The sequence below is a fragment of the Schistocerca americana genome, chromosome 5 (genome assembly GCF_021461395.2).
Source record: "Schistocerca americana isolate TAMUIC-IGC-003095 chromosome 5, iqSchAmer2.1, whole genome shotgun sequence".
Classification (NCBI taxonomy): Eukaryota; Metazoa; Arthropoda; class Insecta; order Orthoptera; family Acrididae; genus Schistocerca; species Schistocerca americana.
Window position 1 is genome coordinate 756,997,413 of NC_060123.1, and position 20,183 is coordinate 757,017,595.

General features: G+C 46.1%; 2 protein-coding genes across 4 annotated transcripts in view; one reads left to right on the forward strand and one right to left on the reverse strand.

The window, feature by feature from the left end:
• The window catches only part of LOC124615386, a 31,267-nt gene extending 30,160 nt beyond the window's left edge, over positions 1-1,107 (reverse strand). The window contains exon 1 of the mRNA XM_047143212.1: positions 683-1,107. Within this exon, the coding sequence (XP_046999168.1) occupies positions 683-935 (253 nt within the window). The 5' untranslated portion in view covers positions 936-1,107. The remainder of the gene's footprint in view (positions 1-682) is intronic.
• The window catches only part of LOC124615385, a 251,077-nt gene that overhangs the window by 168,892 nt on the left and 62,002 nt on the right, over positions 1-20,183 (forward strand). For 2 of the 3 annotated variants that reach the window (XM_047143209.1, XM_047143210.1), the window contains exons 4-5: positions 12,639-12,970; positions 17,528-17,719. In XM_047143209.1, coding sequence (XP_046999165.1) covers positions 12,639-12,970; positions 17,528-17,687 — 492 coding nt within the window. In that variant the 3' untranslated portion in view covers positions 17,688-17,719. The remainder of the gene's footprint in view (positions 1-12,638; positions 12,971-17,527; positions 17,720-20,183) is intronic. The other variant, XM_047143211.1, reaches the window with a different exon arrangement.

Below are 20,183 nucleotides of genomic sequence, written 5' to 3' on the forward strand. Positions count from 1 at the left end.
AGCTTTTTCTGGCAAACACTCTGAACACGTCCTTTCCTATTGCAGAAAAAGCAAATAGCTTGGCGTGACGGGCAATGTTCACGCGAATGTCGAGTAGCACACTGCGGGCATGATTTCACTGCATTTGTGTGCTGGCGCGGCACACCTGGCTTAGAGCGCGGCGGCAGCTGCGTCAAAGTGCGCGAGGCCCGGTTACCGGGCCGCGCAGCGCGTCCAGCGGGCTGGTTAATGTTACACACGGCTGGCGAAGTTTCAAAAGATTCCTGAGCACAGTCAAGTGTGTCTTGTCTATCTAATATGTCTATCACTTGTTGAAGGGAGGGATTTACTAGTTTCAAAATTTGCTCCCGTATGCGAACATCAGAAACGTTCTGTGCAATTGCATCACGCACCATTGTATCTGAATAAGAAAGGCCACAGTCACAGTCAAAGGCACAGTCCCTAGTAAGTCCTTGCAATGTTGCTACCCACTCCCTATTAGTTTGACCGGCCGTATGTTTTGTACGAAAGAACGTATACCTTTTTGCAACCACATTAACCTTTTCTTTGAAATAGGCATCTAAAGCAGACAAAATTTCCTCATAGGACAGAGTTGCTATGTCGCGTCGGGGAAACAATTTCACTATCACACGGTAGGTGGACACACCGACACAAGAAAGCAAAAACGGCTGCCGCTCATTACCTGGAATTCTGTAGGCGGCTAGATGGAAGGCGAACTGTCGGGACCATTCTGTCCACGATTCGTGCACCGGGTTGTAGTGCCTAAAAGGCGGTGCAACTGCGAGTTGTGGCTGCGGTAGCGGTGAAGCGGCGGCTGCCGCATCGTGTTGCAGTGCACGTTGACCCTGGACGAGCTGTCCAAGGGCATCCAATAACGCCTGCGTCTGCTGATTCTGCAAGCGATAAAATTCGGACAGTACATCTGGCGAAGCCATGACACAAATAAATGTACGCAATCAGAAAGAACACGTTTCCTTTAAGCTGCGTCGCCAAATGATGTGTCGACAGATGTGCCGACACAGTGTTATTTTGAGGGGGCCGATAGGCACGCTATCTAACGCAGACGGGCGTGAATTCTGGAACAAGATACGTTATGACTGCTATCAAGAAAATACGTAGCTTTGGAATATACTTAACTTTATTCACTCCTGGTGATACATCTCTCTTGACTATACAAATGAGACTCGTAAGATACATGCACTGTTACAATTGACGCCTTGCTAGGTCGTAGCCATGGACTTAGCAGAAGGCTATTCTAACTGTCTCTCGGCAAATGAGAGGAAGGCTTCGTCCGTATGGTCGCTAGCAATGTCGTCCGTACAACTGGGGCGAGTGCTCTATCGTATATCGAGACCTGCCTTGTGGTGGCGCTAGGTCTGCGATCACACAGTGGCGACACGCGGGTCCGACATGTACTAAATGGACCGCGGCCGATTTAAGCTACCACCTAGCAAGTGTGGTGTCTGGCGGTGACACCACAAATATAGTGGGTGAAGCCCTTCGATATCGTACAGAAGTATTTGATCACCTTATGAACCAGTAAAAGTTCTCAATCAAACACCGACCACTTACACTGAGACATTGTCAGTTTTTTCGAGGCAGATCGGAGTGATTCTGTAGTGTCACCCACGCCCTGTTGCTGGCATCTGCCGTGAGGGTCGTAAGTGGATTTAGCTTGGAGCGGGCGAGGGTAACAGCTTCAGAAAGCGTAGTTCTCAGACAGTTGGACGTGTCGATCGTGTCGTTTGATCCATCGGCCAGGAACACGTCGGGCAAACAGCATCTTGTACGGAAGCTGCACGGGGGAGGTGTCGGCGATAAAAACTTACCCTGACTAGAAGGCATCTTAGTGCAGAATGATCTTCTGGGAGAGGCAAGCTAAGATTGGAGTTGACCCATCTGAAGGGGGGGGCGCATGCCTGCAAACGAAACAGTGTGTCCCAGAAAAGTAACAGTGGTGTTACTAAGCTGCGACTTTTCACAATTCATCTCGATGCCATTCAATTCTGATGCCGTGCGAACTTGACGAGGTGCTCCTGATGGTCGCTGATAGATGATGAGTACACGAGAATATCACTGAGGTACACATAGGCAAAAGGAAAGTTAAACACCACTGAGTCGATAAAACGTTGCTACGTTCGTGCAACTTTTTTAAGGGTGTAAGGCACGAATTGGTATTCAGAGAGCACAAATGGCGTATCGATAGCAGTCTTAGGTATGTCGGGTGGGTGCCAGGGAACTCAGTGACACGCCATACAGCAGTCAAGCACTGTAAACACTCGGACACTGTGCTAGAGTTGTGTGTAGTCCTGGATGTGGTGCGAATTTAGCTCAAATGGCTCTAATCACTATGGGACTTAACATCTGAGGTCACCAGTCCCGTAGACTTAGAAGTACTTAAACCTAACTAACCTAAGGACATCACACACACCCGTGCCCAAGGCAGGATTCGAACCTGCGACTGGAGCAGCCGTGTGGTTCCAGACTGAAGTGCCTAGAACCACTCGGCCACAGCGGCCGGCGAAAATTTAGCATTCAGTAATCACCGTATATACGGAATGTACCATCTTTCTTTAACACGAGGTGTATCGGTGAGGGTCAGTTGATGGTTGAGACCACAGGATATCCGCGTCTTTGACAGTGTCCTCAGCACAGTGTAGCTCGATCGGGTTAAGGTGCCAAACCTTGTCGAACCAGAGTCCCCTCCGCGGTATTTATCTCGTGACAGGTGCCACTGCTGATAGCGACTAAGCAGTAGGTGAGACGGCAGGGGGGGGGGGGGGGGGGCTCGATTGTGTGAGCTGCAGGTCGCCGGTAGCAGATGAAATATAACATTGGTGGGAGATGGAATGTTGGCACGTGGGAGGTGGAGTAGGTTCACTGGCAGTGTGAGTGACGTGTCAGCTGACATCGGGAGATCGCGGGTGAGATGCGGTGCGACGGTGGGCAGTGAGTGTGACGGCGTGCTAGCTGCGAGGACGATGTCGCAATCACTACGCACGTCACACGGAAGCAGGTGCGGTTGCCGGGCCTCGTGTATTGGCGTTCGTGTAGTTGCCGTGGACAGAGAGAGCGGCACGTCCGCCCGGGTCGCAACTGTGGGGTCAAGATCGTGCTCGGGAAACAGTATCGGCAGAGAGGCGGCGGAAGTTTGCCGGTACATGTGCAGTCGGGGACGGCGCTGAGTCGAAAGAGATCTGCTTCGAGTTTTGCGTGCAGAGGGCTGCCATCTGAGAGCACTCGTGTGAGAGCTCGGAGATCTGAGAAGGCTGTCGCCACAGGAGATTGTGGCACCGGAAGAGTGGTGGACTGCAGTGCCTCGAAGGTAAGGCGAGAGGTCACAGTGGCAGAGGAAGTTCAACCTTATGACAGGTTTGTCGATTTCTACGACGTAAAAAGTCCAGGGAAAAGCTTATTGTGGGAAACACAGAGTAATAACCTTACGTACCTGTGAGAGGGGATACGTGGTCTGTTTACAGTGACAAAAGGTAGTGAAGCTGGAGAGGGGTCATCAGATGTGACAGTGGCGAGGGTGACGCCGACAGCTGCTCCCGTGTGCACGAGGAAGTGGAGGCCGGACATTACGTCACCACGTAGAGACGGTGAGCGTGTGCCCGAGGTGGGCGCCGTGTGACCCGGACCGGTAGGCGCTGTGTGGCGTAGAGGCGGGACGTGGCGTGGCACCTAAACGTGACTGCCGTTCGTGTTTAGGTGACTGCGCAGAGGCCTGCAGTTGTGAGCGGTGGGCGAAACATCGCACGAAGCTGACACTGTGGACACGTAGGGAGGGGGGACGGAGAGGCAGTGTCGGCGCTCGGAGGCCGGTCGGGCACAGCTTCATCCGTGTGTGGTGCATGTCGGGTCGTCGACACTGGCAGTGTGGGGCGGAGGCCGACAGACGGCAGTGGTGTTGCAGTGGTGGTCTGGCCCGGGTGTGCGCGACTGTGAGCACGTGAGGAAGGGGGCAGCGGGGACGGCACTGCCCCCACCGCCGCAGTCGGCGACGACGCTCGAGGCGTGCACCGGCAGAGGCGAATAATAGCGAATGCTCGGTCAGCGGAACGGATGCTCGACTCCGTAGCGGCAGTGGTACGCGGAAGCAGCTCCGGCTGTACCTCCTGAGAAAGTTTGAGGAGCCGAAGGGTCCAGAGAGTGATGTCGGTCCTAACTTAACTGTCGATTTCCGAGTGAAGGTGCCGTCAGAACTCAGACGGCGTTCATTTGCCGAATAGTTCGGCGTGAATAATCTGGTGTGTGGCCTCCGGAGGAGGACAGGAGAGGTGCTCGATGAGGCAACTTTTACACAATGTACAGTTGCAGTCTGTAGGTGATGAAAGCAGCAGATCACTGATGAGATCGATGTGGTCGTGCCAATGACTGGTAAGGTAAATTGTGCTCACGATAACGTCAGATACAGCACGGAAATCGGGGATATAATCCACTAGGGCAAACCACATCTTAGGGTTGTCCTTTCGCACCTCGGGAAAGCTCAGAGTGGTAGTATTAAGAGTGGGCGAGGAAGCAGCCAACGTGCACTGAGACAGGGGAGCTGTACCGGCCTGTGGTGTCAAATCGTGACCGAGTGGTGGGACGGCCGTTATCGGAACGGTGCCCGAAGCAGCGGAAGCCCGGCCCGGCTCGTAGTCGGACGCGTGCCGGAGGCTGCTAATATCGAGAGTGGACACGGTCAAAACGTGTGCGTCGGTGAAAGGGGCCATCGGAAGGCGGCACGACCGGAGCAGGTGCAGGCAGAGCAGGGGTGGTGTAGTGGAGGGCTGGGCTCTGGGGAGCAGCGACGACCCGAGTAGGTCCGGAGGGGGCTGCGGCGCCACAGTCGGAGGCAGCAGGTGCGGACGTGCGGGTGTGGACGAGAAAAGGATGCTGTGGTCTGTAGCGGCAGGACCGGGTGCGAGTGAGGTGCGTAAGGAGGGTTGCTGCGGCGCCGTCGGCCGATACGTTTGGAGCGGGCACGAGCAGAGTACGGGTGCCGTAGGTCGGTGCCGCAGGAGCCGGGGTGGAAGGTGCGAGAGCGTAAGTGACCGGTGCGGCAAAAGCGACCAGCATCACCGAAAATCTGTGCACGTGGGAAGCGAGACGTGCGGAGATGCGGTCCTCCGACACGGCGGAGGTGACCCGCGTCACTGCTGAAGCGGGCAATAGTGCTGACACGGAGAGGTGAGCGTGCTGGCGTACCGGTGCGGCAGAGGTGACTGGCGTCACCGAGTGAGCGTACGAAAATGAAACTGTGTGACCGGAACCCGTCGCAGCAGAGGAGCCGGTCGTCGTCATCGCAAATTGTGAGAACACTGCAGAATGGGGCAGCACGCTTTGGACTCACCGGACGGGCCGTTTCGTTCCAACCTCGGCCACGGACCGGCAGTGTGATGTGGCGAGTCCTTTACGGGGACGAGGCCGGTGAGCGGGTTACTCGCCACGAGGTGGTAGGCGTGCAGGGCAGCAGACGTTGTCGGCCGTATAGTGCCGGGTGAGGCTGGTGCAGTGGCATCGGAAACCCGTCAAATGAAGTCGTATATTTCTGCCTTATCCACGAGTGACAAGGCATTGTAGGCACGGAGGAGTCTGAACGCGAAGGAATAATATGACCCGTGTCGGTAGTGAACGGAACCGGAACACAAGAAAAAAGGCGATGCACACTCACAGTTTTCAACATAACTAACAGTTGTTGGAGTCACCACTGTGGTTATTAATGCAGTTAAGATAATTCCTGTTACTAATGACACACGTTTTGAGGGAAATACATTTATGAAACACTCAATAACTAGACACATTACAGCAGAAAACATGAATGTTACAGCATGTGAAAAACCCAGCATCAGACTTCTCAAAGAAAGTCTTTCACAGATAAAACACACATTTCCCTTATTGACAGTTGCCACATATTTTTGAAAAAATTTTGATATGAGCTAGAGATTGTGAGTTTAAGTTTTACATTTTTACATCAGAATTGCATACAGTAAATATTATGTTGTTTGCATCACTACCACAAACTAGTCTGCCACTGTTTCTAAACCAACCACCAAGTGAGCTGTAACTGTTTACAAAATTGAAATTTTCAAGTTTTTGTACTTTGGAAAAACTATTACAGATATTTTTCTCCACATGAAATATATGCAAGTGCCAGGTTCCTAATGCTTTTTAGCAACTAATACTGAAACTTCATTTGCCCTAGCCAGTTCGAGTAATGCTTACAATTAGACTTTTACAGCAGAAAACAGTTTGTCTGTAGAACAGGATCCTCTACTGTGCTTAGAGCATTACCTCAAAATATTATCTTCTACAACATTATCATTCAAAGTTTGCAACTTTGCTACATCACCATGAACACTAATTTCAGCTTTGCTGTATTCTTCAATTAATACTCTTGGTGCTACGCCTTTATTCACAGTTTCATAAATTTAACATATTCACTCAAATTGAAACACCTCAACACAAAAGTTTCACGAGCTTCTAAATTTTTTTCGCTTGAGTGTTAGTCCAACCATCATTCTTGCATTTTAGAAATAATTACTGTTACTTTCCATACAAACCCACATAAAATTCCTTCTCCTCAATCTGCAAACACGTAGGTCCACAACAGTATCCAAATTTTTATTCTGTAAGATCCCAGACCCGAGCTTCCAAATTGAGCTGACTCTCTCCTCTACTGTTGTCCAGAAAGAACTGAAAAATAAAAGCTGAGAGAAAGCACACTTTTTTTGCTACGTGTGTGCAGCTAATAAATTGGCAAGAAGGAAGGTCGCACAGTACCTTCTTTTTATTGCTCCTTATTGAATTTGTGGCTCTATGGAATTAGCATTTTTAGATCTAGGCAGAACGACTGACCTTCACTGTAAGATAAGGACAATGCTGCACGATGAAACTTTATCCTTCTCTCTGTTTATTGTTTCCATCTCTCATGTAGTAATTTATAGCAGTTCCACATTGCAGTACAAAACAAACCTCAGCCAGCCAGTGACCTCAAAAAGAAAGGGATACCTCCCACGTCATTCACCTCGTGACTTCACAGTGAAACTATTTGCTCCGTAACTAACCGACAACTGCTCGTTACACAAATTGACGAGAGCAAAGATAGGAGAAGTTTCAGTTCAGCTATCTTATAATACGTCGATATTTTACATCCGGAGATCTTCGTATGTGGTTAAATACTTCTTTTATAAAATTGTCAAATTATTGCTCAAAATATTTCATACGTTGAGATTGATAATTTCAGATACGATTATAATTTTGAATTAAATTAGAAGTACAAAGAGTAATAGTCTTCTGAAAATAAGGCTTACAATAAGGTACAGAGCACATCGTTCAGAAGTGCAGTGTAATATTCCTTCGGGCACGCACGCACGTCCTAAGGAACACGGGCTGTGGTAAGCTGCAGCCATTATGACGTATGTGAAATGTATTTGCAGTTGCAAATACGGACAAATCTCAGCTGTATAATGGAATGGTGACAGCGAAAATTTGTGCCGGACTGAGACGTGAACCCGGATTTTGCACTTATCGTGAGCGGTCACCTGTCCGTTTGCACGCTTCACGGCCAGACCCAAACTTCCACATGTCGAAAACCTGCACCGGTGCGTTCATTATGTACGTTTCTGTACAGGGGAGGCATTTTTAATCGAAATTCACGTGCCCAGTGTCGGTGGATAAATACGATATTGTAGTGCCTGTGTTGTCCAGAAGTAAAAAGCGTGCATCTCTGAAGGAATATTGCATCATACTTCTGAACAATACAGGCACTGAAATATCATATTTATCCATCAACACCAGGCAAGCAGCATTCAATTAAAAATGCCTCCCCTGTATGGAAAAATATATAACGAATGTACGAATGCAGGTTGTGGACATACGGTTGACAATATATTGAAGTTTGCATCTCGTCTGGAAGTACGGTCCGATAGCCTAACGGCAAACCGACTGCTCGCAATAAGTGGGAAATCTTGGTTCGAGTCCGTATCTGGCACAAATTTTCATTGTCATCATTCCATCACACAGCCGACGGTTCTCCGTATTTGCAGCTGTGAATACATTTCGTGTTAAAATAAGGCTTACGTATGTTGTATCTTTTTTTGAAAAATATGAGACTGTTATATTATCAGAAGTACAATATAAAGTCACGATTTCTTCGGATCGTGTCATGAACTGAATGAGTGTACACAGTCTACAATACACGACACTGACCAGCTCCGTAACACAGGGGGGGAGTGATCTGTGAGCTTGCTGCTGCTGTTGCTGCCACTGAGTCTTGTTCGCAGGGGACTGTGCCTGTTCTTTTCCTTCCCTCTTCTCTGCTTACAAATACCCATGCTTAATGGTAGTAGCCAAAATAATGACCTGACCATGGAATATGCACAAATAGGTTGCTGTTTTGCCAGGTGGTGTAAGTGGAACGTGGTTTATGGTTGGCTTACTACAGGTATCTGTGGCATTGCTTTTAGCCTGCTTAATTGTGAAAATGTTAGTGCCTTATGCTGATTAAATATTGAGTGTCTTTTGAAACTGCCCATGGGGGTCTGTAACACAGCATACGCATACCAATGGGGCACCTATGCTGTGAGATCTGTATCATTAAATAGCTAACACAGATTTGGAACTTGCAACTGGGATTGTACACTAACAACTTCAGGGACAACAAAAATTGGATTTTCGGCCTTTCATATAATTATTGATCAAATTTAAAATTCTGCCATAATATACTCACTGAGATGTATGATCTTATGTTAAAGGTTTAACACAATAAGACCAGTATTGTTTTGTTTTATTTTAGGGCACAAGAACAACTAGAGTCGTACGTGCCCATTTCAGAACTGTAGGACACGAAGATGAAAGGGAGTAAAAATGACTACACATTAAGCCCAATTCACAGAAGGAAAGACAGCTAATAAAACGAACTTAAGTTGGCTAAGGAGACGACCGTTTGCCTCTGTTTGATTTCTCGGAGCCTTTCTGGTCGGCAGAGGAAGACTCGGACGTTTGTCGGCCGGAGAGACGTAAGAGGGCTTCACGGGAGTATTCCTCCTATCCTTTCCGGCCTGCCGGTCGTGTAGCAGGTGACTCTGCCCCGAGGCAAAAGTTCGGTGGCTCGTCGCACACCCGGAGCAGGAGACGGGGACACTGTGCGATTTCACAACCGCGGTGCCGAATTTGAGGTCGCATGTCCGCACACTTCGTGGAGTGACACGTAGCGATGACGGTACTTTAAGTGCCGGACGGTAGAACACGTGGCTTCCGACTGGCCGACAATTGCGAGTGACCGGGTGAGGCACTTTTTCCTTCGGCCAGATCTTCCGGACGACCCACTCGTCGAGATACGCAGACAGTCTCAGGAGGAGACGGCACAGTCGCCACTGCAGTCGGCAGGGCGGGGAGAAGGAAACAGAATGTCACCCTCTCGAGCATCCCTGTCGCAGGCTACACATTTGGCCAGGTGTCGACAGGACATTTGAGTGTGGTTATAACGGTGACAGTAGTAGCAGCGCATTGGGTTAAGAACGTAGCCTGCTTTGATCTTTGACAGAAACATTTTTCTATAAAAAGTGAGAAAAAGAGTGCACACGAGCACTAGTGATTACACGTAACGGCACCCTTATCGGAGAGGTACATTTGGATTTCTGTCTCGATCGGACCGTCGAGCTACTCAGTGTAAATAACACCGCGGGACGCATACGGCATTCGGTGGGCCTCGACACGGGCGGGATAGTTGCGGAGGAGCGAAGCTGTGAGCTGTCGTCGTGCTCGAGAATCGGTAGTAGTCTCCAAAACTGAAGTACCGTCGTGTAAACGAGAACAGGATTTCACGTGCCTGGCAATTGCGTCGACACCTTTCCGAATAATAAATGTATTTACCGTAGCTAAAGGACAGACCGTCTTCAGCTGTAAAATGGCAAGGAACTGTGGTGCAGAGGGTCACTGAATCTTTAGCCTCGTTCCACTTACGTTCGGTAGACGTCTTCTACCAAGAGACGATCGGCTCGTGGCGAGAAAATGCCCCGCGGTTGTCGGCGCCTCTGACGGCACACTCCTTCCGACCGTCAGCCTCCCTCGGAGGGGAGCGCTCCTGGCTCAGGTGGTCGTTCGCACCTCCCGAACGCCTGACAGAGGGACCGATTGGCAGTTTGGGAAGGTGGCAGCACGGGCAACCGCCCTTCCTGGGCCGGGTCCGTACCGGGGGGTACGTGCGAACCCCACCTGTCGGTGTGGGGCTACGAGTTGTGCGTTACCGCGTCACCCGTTACGTGTCGGACGCACGGGTTGACCTTCGGGAGCGCACAGTGAGGAATAAGAAAAGGAGGAACCTCAAACACTGGAGCGGAGGAAGGACGGGAGAACGGGAACGGAGAAAGCGAAAAGGACCGAAAAATGTTGGACTGTTCTGATATCGGCTACTGAAAATTCGGAACACACTTCAACGAGAGGACAGACATGTGGAACGAAAGGGAAAAGGTGCTGCAAAAGCTGGGCCCCCGTGGTGGCCTAAGAGTGGCAAGCCCCCTGGGGGGGATGAGACCAGTACGAGACTTAGAAACTGTGTATATGTGTTGAGGTAGAATAACTCATCCCAGACTATACTCGTCCTATGTTTGATAATGAGAGCACGTAATGACTTCTACTTCTAATTCTGCATCTACATCTAATCTAGTCGTACTCTGCAAACCACCGTGAAGTGCGCGGCAGAGGGTATGTCCAGTTGTACCAATTATTAGGGTTTCTTCTATTGCAGTTACGCATGGAGCGTGGGAAAAATGATTGATTGAATGCCTTTGTGTGTGCTATAATTATTCTAATTTTAATTCGTGATATCCGTGTGACAGATATGTAGGCGTTTGTAGTATATTTGTAGAGTAATCATTTATAAGTCAGTTGTTGAAACTTTGTTACTAGACTTTCTCAAGATAGTTTACATCTATCTTCAAGAGTCTGACAGTTCAATTTCTTCTGCATCTCCTTAACACTTTTCCGTGTGTCAAATTAAATCTGTGACCATTTGTGCTGCCCTTCTCTGTATCCATTCAATATCCCGTATTAGTGCTATTTGGTACTAAATCTATGAGATCATTCCGTTTAACATCCCTACAATGATATGTCCAGGTATTTAAATGAGTTGGTCGATTCCATCTTTGACTCATTGATATTGTAGTCATAGGATACTACATTTTTTGAGGTGTGCACAATTTTATATTTCTGAACATTTAAAGCAAGCTGGCAATCTTTGCACCACATTGAAAGCTTATCAAGATCTGACTGAATATTTATGCAGCTACTTGCAGGTAATACTTCATTATAGATAATTGCATTATCTACAGAAAATATGAGGTTACTATTAAAATTGCCCACAAGGTTATCAGTACACGACATGAGGAGGAAGTTTCCCAACACACTTCCTTGGCACACACCTGAAGTTACTTCTACATCTGACGATGATTCTCCATCTGAGATAACACGCTGTTCCCTCCCCACCAAAAAGTCCTCAATCCAGGTACAAATTTCACTCGATTCCCCCAACGATTGAACTTTTGACAATAAGAATAAGTCTGGTACTGAATCGAATGCTTTTCAGAAATCGAGAACTTCTGACAAAGTTCAAACATAAATTCAAACTTTTCCAAAACTTTTTCTTCCTTCCATCCTTAATGTCTGACATTTAACACATTAACACATTTTGTAAAATAATCAGACATCTGGAGCTGTTTTACATATGTAAGTTTGTTTCTTTAAGGGATTCATTTTGGCTAGTTATATTGGTTTGATACTAAAGCTAAAAACCATTACGTAAACTGTCATTGAGCCAAAATAAACTTTTCATACACTAAGCATTTCTTCCAGTTATTGCTGTCAGTGCAGATGCATATAGATTCTGCTCCTTCTTTCAACTTTTTCCCAATAGAAATTTTATTCCGATTTGTTTACGATTAGTGAGAGGGTACACAGTCAGTTAAGAACAAGAAAACGAGGCAAATTCAGTTGTCGTGCAATGTAGATCATGAGAACAGAGAATTTGGTCGGACTAGAAAAGAACCGGGGCGGTCGGAAGCAGCTGCGACACAGACAGTACGAACCGACTCCTCGAGGATTTGCCAGATGAGATTGTAACCTGTTCACAGTGAATACCAGCCGTCTCTTAGCTGACAACCAGTTGGCCCAGTGAGCGTGGACGATGTGGGAGCTGTTCAGTCCACAGCTCGTGGTCTAGTGGCTAGCGTCGCTGCCTCTGGATCGCGGGGTCCCGGGTTTGATTCCCGGTTGGGTTGGAGATTTTCTCTGCCCGGGGACTGGGTGTTTGTGCTTTCCTCGTCATTTCACTACTGTCATCATCATTCGTGGCAGTGACTACATTGGATTGTGAAAAAATTGAAACTTTGTGCGGATGCTATTGGCCGTGCAATTGAGCTCCCGACAAACCGCACGTCGTCATCGTCATCCTCGTCCTTCTGTTCACCACTAATACTGACTTCGTTTGCGTCCACCTGTCTTGCTGCTGTGCATCTTCTGTCACTGGAATTTGATTATGTGCCTCAGAAAAGACAGAAAGCATCTGTTTATATGACCGGTAACGAAGTTTCTTTCTTCTTGAGGTTTGCCATTGCTTTCTTTGTAGGTGTTTGTACAGAAGGGGAATCGTTCAGTTGCAGGTACTGAAGACCTTGGTGGAGAAGTGCACCAGAATACACACACTGACGGCTCCCTACAAACTGCTGAAGTCTGAAAGGTGCTCGGAGGCCCTGTCGCAGCTGCACAACCTCCGTGTGCTGAATCTGGAACCGGAATACAAGGAATTCGATCGTAGCTCTACCCAGGAACCTTGTTTGGTGCGACCTCTGGTCAACGGATGCCCGCAACTAGCCGAGGTCGACTTTGGGTTTACGTATATCAATATGGAAGACCTGAGGTACTTTCTGAGAGCCAAGAGGAACACCCTCAGGTCGATACGCATAAAGTGGGCGATGGGTGGGACGAGGTGAGTGTTATTACCTGTCCTCCTAAGATTGTCTAACTTCTACTCGAAATTACTTTCGGTTGACGAGTGTGCTTCCCGTGTATTCGATATCTTCACCCTACACGGTATAACCTGCGCCTTTCTCGTTATGGTAAGTGGACTTTTGGCATATTTCTTCTCGCGTACGTATAAAGGGCTATTAAATACAGATTGTTATGTAGCTAGCTAAATATTGCTACGATTCCTTTAAAAAAGCTGCAGGTCAGCTTTCGTCAGTTTGGTACGGAATTACTTCCATTCGTAAGTGACCGTGCCACTGTTTAAGCCTCCGTATTTAACAGTTGTACCCAGTTCAGTTCTGTGCAATACAACAATACCTGGCAAGCCAGCCTCACCCGCGCATTTTGGGTTCCGAGTTTGTCGTGAAAATTATTCTGCACATTTCATAGTGAAATTAACAGGCAGAATGTGTCATTTCCAAATTAGCACTTATAATTTAAGAAATGCTGATAATGATTCATTGCATAGACACAGCCTGTGGATGAGGAAGTTTTTGAAACATGTATCCCTCAGGGCACCATTCTGGATCCATTACTTTTTCTGTTTATGTCTATAATATTTTACCATAAATTCTTTCTCTTCAACTTGTTGGTGTACATTATTATCGCCCAAAGTAGAAAGCAGCAACATTATGAGGCACTTAGCAACTTGTGTACGAAGGAACTGTTCACGTTATTACGGGAGCTTGTACTGGAGCAGATACCTTAGTTATTTACTGGTACTACGTAGCTTCGTTGTGAAACGTTTGCCGGAAATATCTGTGTACATACTACGGTAAATTCCACAAAGCAAATATATCACAAGTTGGTCCCGCCAGTTGTGTCTTTAAATTCAGTATACTCCAGTTCCTTGACATAGTTTTTATTTTATTTCCACTGATAAATTAATGACTGTTGACAATTAACTGTTATCAGGAATCATTGTGACCTGGACTATCATTGTTTCATTAGTAAGCATCATACAGAGAGACACAGAAACTATAAAAAAAAATTATTCATTCCAACACGTGCAGATAGAATGTAAATATTGTGAAAATAATGTTCACAAAAATACTCGGTGAGCACATGTATTTGCAATGCTGGTAGATGATGCTGACTTTCAAACAGTGCGGTAATATCTAAGTGAAATAAATGTAACAACTGGGAAAAAAAATTATAAAAAATAACTCACGATCTTTGTTATCATCCAGGACAGAACAACAGATTTCGAGCAGTAACAAAAGCTTCACTCTGAAACACATAATTCGAGCTCACTACAATCACTGGTGTACGAACCTGCTGAGTGGTGAACTAATAAACTGATCAGGCCCTGACTGAATTACAGCAGTCGGTCGGGAAGTTACCGTAGCTGTACCGTAGGAGCGGCTGCCGACACCTCCAGTTTAGTCTCGCAGGTATTCCAGTACTACACTCCATTCACTGAAATGACAGACAGCCTGCGGACACGACGAGGCACGTGACCGCAGCACTGCCACCGAGAGGTGAGCAATACGGGGCACACTTCACTCAGTTTGGCCACGTCTGTTGCGATTGTAAGTCATTAGTGTGTGATCTTAGATTCTGATTGTAAAGTTCGTCTCGTTTGAAAGCCCAGTTTTTGATTATTCGTGTGTCAGTGTCAGTGATTGTAATCACATTCGTCATTCATTATTTTTGTGGTCACCTAGTAGCTATCCCCTTTATTTCTATTTGTATAACATAGGAGTAAACTTGTCATGTTGTCCTCTGCGGAGACGGTGAGCGAGGCCGACTTGTCAGATTTGACTCTAACTGAGAAGTGATCAAAGAAGAAGTCATTAACTTCTGTGGAGAAGCACATGGCTCTTAATCTGTGTAAAATGGAGCTGTTGTATCCAGAGCAGTCAGTGACCAATATTGTTTTGAAAAAAACTTGGTTGTCACACTCTTCAAAGTCTCCCAAGAAAGAAAAATCATGACAAACTTTCAGGAAGTATTGGTGACTTCGATAGAACTGCGATACGAAGGAAATTTTTTGTAACATGTCACTAACAACTGACAAAGTGCTTGTGGCCACGATTAAAAATCCACATTTGAGCAACTTCCATATATCATTTTATTATCATACAGTTTTAAAAGAAATGAATTTTAAATACTTTCGGTGTGGATGCAGTAGCGTGCTAATAGACAGAGATGATTTCAGGGAGGCAGTGTCACCTACAAATGATAAATTGTTGAGAGATGAAGGAAGACCCGTCTATTGTTTGGACGAGACATGGCCAAATACACGACATACCTGAAGTAACGTCTCGGTGCACAAGTCCATAAAATCCTCTAAACAAGCATTTCTATCTGCATTATCCACTGGAAACAGGTAAAGGTAAATGCCTGATTATCACACATATTGGGAGCAAAGCAGGTTTTGTCAGAGGCAGTGTGTGAACTTTCAAATCCAAGACGGGCCCAAGAAAAGTGGAGGCTACTGTGAGGAGATGTGCAACAGTACATTCGAGAAGTGGTTTGAAGACTTTTTCTTCGGCTTCAGCAAAAAGAAGTTACTGTTCTCGATAACATGTCGTGCTATTCTTGTTGAAAAGAAGAAGTACCTAATCTGAATGCCAATAAGCGAGATATACCGGAATAACTAAAATCTAAAAATATTGTTATTGGAAAATGGAGTATTGAAGAAAGAATTACTGGAAATTGTTAAAAAAGAACAGAGTAGTGCACAAAGAATATGCAGTGGATGAAATGGCTGATGGAGCAGGGAAAACTTTTCTTCTGATTCCTCCATACCTGGTGAATTAAACATAATCGAGGTAGTTTGGGCCAAAATCGAAGGCTGTGTTGCAGAAAAAGACAGAACACACAAAATGTCAGAAGTTAAAGAACTATTAAAACAAGCAGTGACTGCAGAAGAGTGAAACAAATGTGTTTTCCATGTGATGGAAAAAGTTTGACCTCAAATGTGGAAATTAGACTGCATTATAAAAGAGAGAAAAGAGTGTTTTGTTATAAACTTGAATCAAAGCAGTTCAACTTCAACAGAATAAGTTTTATTCTTCCTTTAACATTATTGTGGGTCACGTGAAACTGTGTCTGTTTCATTCCAGCTCTCAGTGAATAGACTAATGTGGAGATTTTCCACACTCAGGTTATCCGCTGGACTCAAATTTTCCTGATTTCAGCACATAAATGGTAATTCCTATAAACATGTAACAATACCACTGTGGCTTTAGCTAAACTTCTGCACAGACTGTTCAGAATTTTTAACTTTTCTCTGTCTAGGATCACTGGAATTGTGTTTGTATCTTTTGTAGTTTGTCAAACGTTAATTCTAGATATCTGCTGCCCCCTTTTGCGTAAACCCTGTACTTTGACAAGAGGTCATCGAGCCAATGTAGTCTTTCGAAATGACTGTTTTTGCACGTGAGACGACAACTCACGGGCAATAATAGAAGAGATGCTCCACACTGGCTCTAAATACACGTGGGTGTCCGATCGACTGACGGGCACTCATCAATGGGCAATACCGGCAGCGTACCATTTACTTCTGAAGATGTCTCCCAAAACGGGAGACAAAGAGCCAGAGAAAAGTTTTATATATTGACCTCAGCTTCTCAGCTCAGAAGTTTAAACTGGACTAAACACCAGCTTCGAGAACCTACGTGTTGTTTACGAAGATGTCTCGTACAAAGATTTTCATTTCGGCAATATATTCTCACGAACAATTGTGCCTGTATATGTCAATAATCATTTAAAGGCAGAATGTTGTAAAAGAACTTTTTGTTTTACTTATTTTACTGAATTACATGAGCAAGCAACAGCTGGCAGCACTGACTTATTGGTCATCATATACACACAATAAATAAATATGAAATGCCCAGTTTCTGAAGACAAAAAACAAAAAAGAGAAAAAACTGTATGTTGAAGCCTTAGCAGTATTAAAAGCTGACTTCGGAAACACTATTTCATCACCAACTGAATGTGTTAATATGTTGGGCCTTAACTCTCACCATTATGTCTAACGTATATTAGTATAATTTATCAAAAAACAAAGATGATGTGACTTACCAAACGAAAGCGCTGGCAGGTCAAAAGACACACAAACAAACACAAACATACACACAAAATTCAAGCTTTCGCAACAAACTGTTGCCTCATCAGGAAAGAGGGAAGGAGAGGGAAAGACGAAAGGATGTGGGTTTTAAGGGAGAGGGTAAGGAGTCATTCCAATCCCGGGAGCAGAAAGACTTACCTTAGGAAGAAAAAAGGACGGGTATACACTTGCACACACGCACATATCCATCCACACAATACAGACACAAGCAGACATATATTAGTATAATTCATCCCTGATGGGTATACTTTCTGTGACACTAATAGTAATGATCTCAGCAGCGAATGATGCGATAGTGACAGTTGAACACGTTGTTGTTGCAAATACAGTATAAGAACTATTAATTTAGAGTTATAATATAAAGTACTCTGTTTCTTTGGTCTTTTGAAACGTGACGGGAGACGAATAATTCTGAAAGACCCCATTTCTGTTGTTACACAGCTGTGTCCCACCGTTGCTGGAGGCCTGCACCGAGTTGGAACGTCTGGAACTCTGCGAGGATGACGACTTTGAGATGGTCCACAGTATACCGAGAGAGGCGTTCACTGCCCTGGGAAAGCTGAAGAACTTGCAGGAACTCAGGATATCGATCCCTATTTGACTACCGCCTGGAGTTGCTCCTCTGGCATTTAAGTAAGTTAAGTGGTGAACGTAAACATTTCTTGTGAGTGCTTAATGCATTGGGGATGGAGTCTATTAAAATGGGATAGGAGAGAAAAAGAGGAGGAGAAAGGAATATGCAGGTACTCTGGAGGGATAGAAAGTGCGTAGAGGCCGGGGCGAGGGCACCGTAGAGGTTACAGGACGGTGGAGGCTGGGGACTGGCAGAAGTCGGGCTAGGGGAGTTACGGGAATGGTAGATACGTTCCTAATTGAGTTCCTACCTATTCAGTTCAGGTAAAAATCCAGACGGCACGGGCCGCGAAGCGGATGTCGAAGTCGAGCACACTGTACCGGGTGTGACTCTCGGCAGCCGTGTGGCCGCCGTCCCTCGGCCACAGTCGGACAGTGGCCATTTGCGTGGACAGACAACTTGTCAGTTTCGTGCCTACGCGGGATGCTACCTCTACATTCGCACTCCGCAACCCACCGTACCCTGTACCACTACTACTCATTTCCTGTCCTGCTCCACTCGCAGACTAGGTCGCACTACTGCCCTATATGCAGTCTCCTTTACAGATGAATCGTACTTTCCTAAAATTCTCCGAATAGATGAAAGTCGACCGTTCACCTTACCCGATTGTTCCGTTTCGTACCACTTTGCAGTGTTACACACAGATATTTAAATGATGTGACTGTGTCACACAGGACACTACTAATGCTACATCCGAACATTACGGATTAGTTTTTGCTACTCATCCACATAAACTTACATTTTCCTACATTTAGGGCTAGCTGCCATTCATCACACCAATGAGAAATTCCGTCCAAGTCATTTCGTCTTCTCCTGCAGTCACTCAGTGACGACACATTGCCGTACACCTCGATGTCACTGGCAAATGACGGCAGGTTGCTGCCCACCCCGTCTTAGATATTATAGATATAGATTATTATATATTATATATATAGATAATAACAGAAGTCCTGTTGCATTTCCCTGGGGCACTCCTGACAATCCCCTTGTCTCTGACGAACACTCACCATTTCTATAATTTAAAGTGTCTTTGAGCCACTCACGTATCGGGGAACTTGTACTTTCATTAAGAGCCTGCAGTGGAATGCTTTCTGAAAATCTAGAAGTATGGGATCTGCCCAGTGCCGGAGCCCTTCATCTATAGTTTGCAGTATATCACGTGAGAAAAGGACGAGCCGAGATTCACACGTGCGATGCTTTTTAAAACTGAGTTGATTTCTGGACATGAGATTTTCAGTCCCTAGGAAATTTATTATATTAGAGCTCAGAACATGTTCAAGAATTCTGTAGCAAACCAGTGTTAAGGATATTGGTGTCTAATTTTGTGAGTCAATTCTTTTACCCTTCTCGTATACGGGAGTCACCTGCATTGTTTTACAGTCGAGTAGGCCTTTGCGCTGGGTGATTTGCAATAAATGCCGAGCTGTAGAGTACTCTTTGTAATACTGAATTACAATTTCATACAAACCTGGTGACTTATTTGTTTGCAACTCTTTCAGTTGTTTCTTTACACAAGAGACGCTTATTACTACGTCATCCGTATCGGGCTCAGTACAGTGTTCAAACGACAGTACGTTCGTACGATTCTCTCGTGTTAACGACTTCGTACACGTGGAATTTAAAGCTTCCATTTTCATTTGCTGTCTTCGACTGCCACACCAGACTGGACATCGAGTGACCGGACGAAAGCCTCAGATACACTTAGCGAGTTTATGTAGGACCAGAAATGCCACACAGTGGTTGCAGGTAAGTACACAGCCGACGTGGCTGCTACCACAGGTGGCCCAGATTTTGATGGGGTGGGAAACATCTGTCACAGAACTGGAGTAGTCGTCAGTGATAGGAAGTACGGAGCAGATCTCGCACGTAGGTCTATTACTGGGATATCGGCACGAGGGTAGGGTTTAGGATCGAGGGTGGAGTAGGAACAGACAGAGATATCGCGTATGTCAGATGAGCACTGGGATACTACTGTAGGGGGGTCGGGGGAGATAGTGAGGAGGACATTCCTCATTTCAGGACACGAGAGGCAGTCCTAACCCTAGTGGTGATTCACTTGTTCCAATCCTGGATGCCACTAGTCACAAAGTGATCTGCTCCTTTGTGGCCAGTCGGTGGGTACGAGGGGATTACTAGGTGACTGGGGAGAGAAAGTGCAAGGGATCTGTTTCTGGACTGGGTGGTCAGGTCAATTTTGGTCTGTGAAGGCTTCGGTGAGACTCCGAGCTCGTTTAAAGAGAGTCTGCTCGGCACTGCAGGTGGTAAAGCCACAGATGGCTAGGCTATACGTAAGGGATTTCTTAGTATAGAATTGGTGGCATCTTTCATAATAGAGCTTCTTCGTCGAGTGGTAGGTTTGAAGTGGACGGAGGTACTTACGGAACCGTACGTGAGACATTTGTCATCACTGAGGAAGGTAGCTTGCTGGGCTGAGATGGAACTACACCTACTGAAATTAACAAT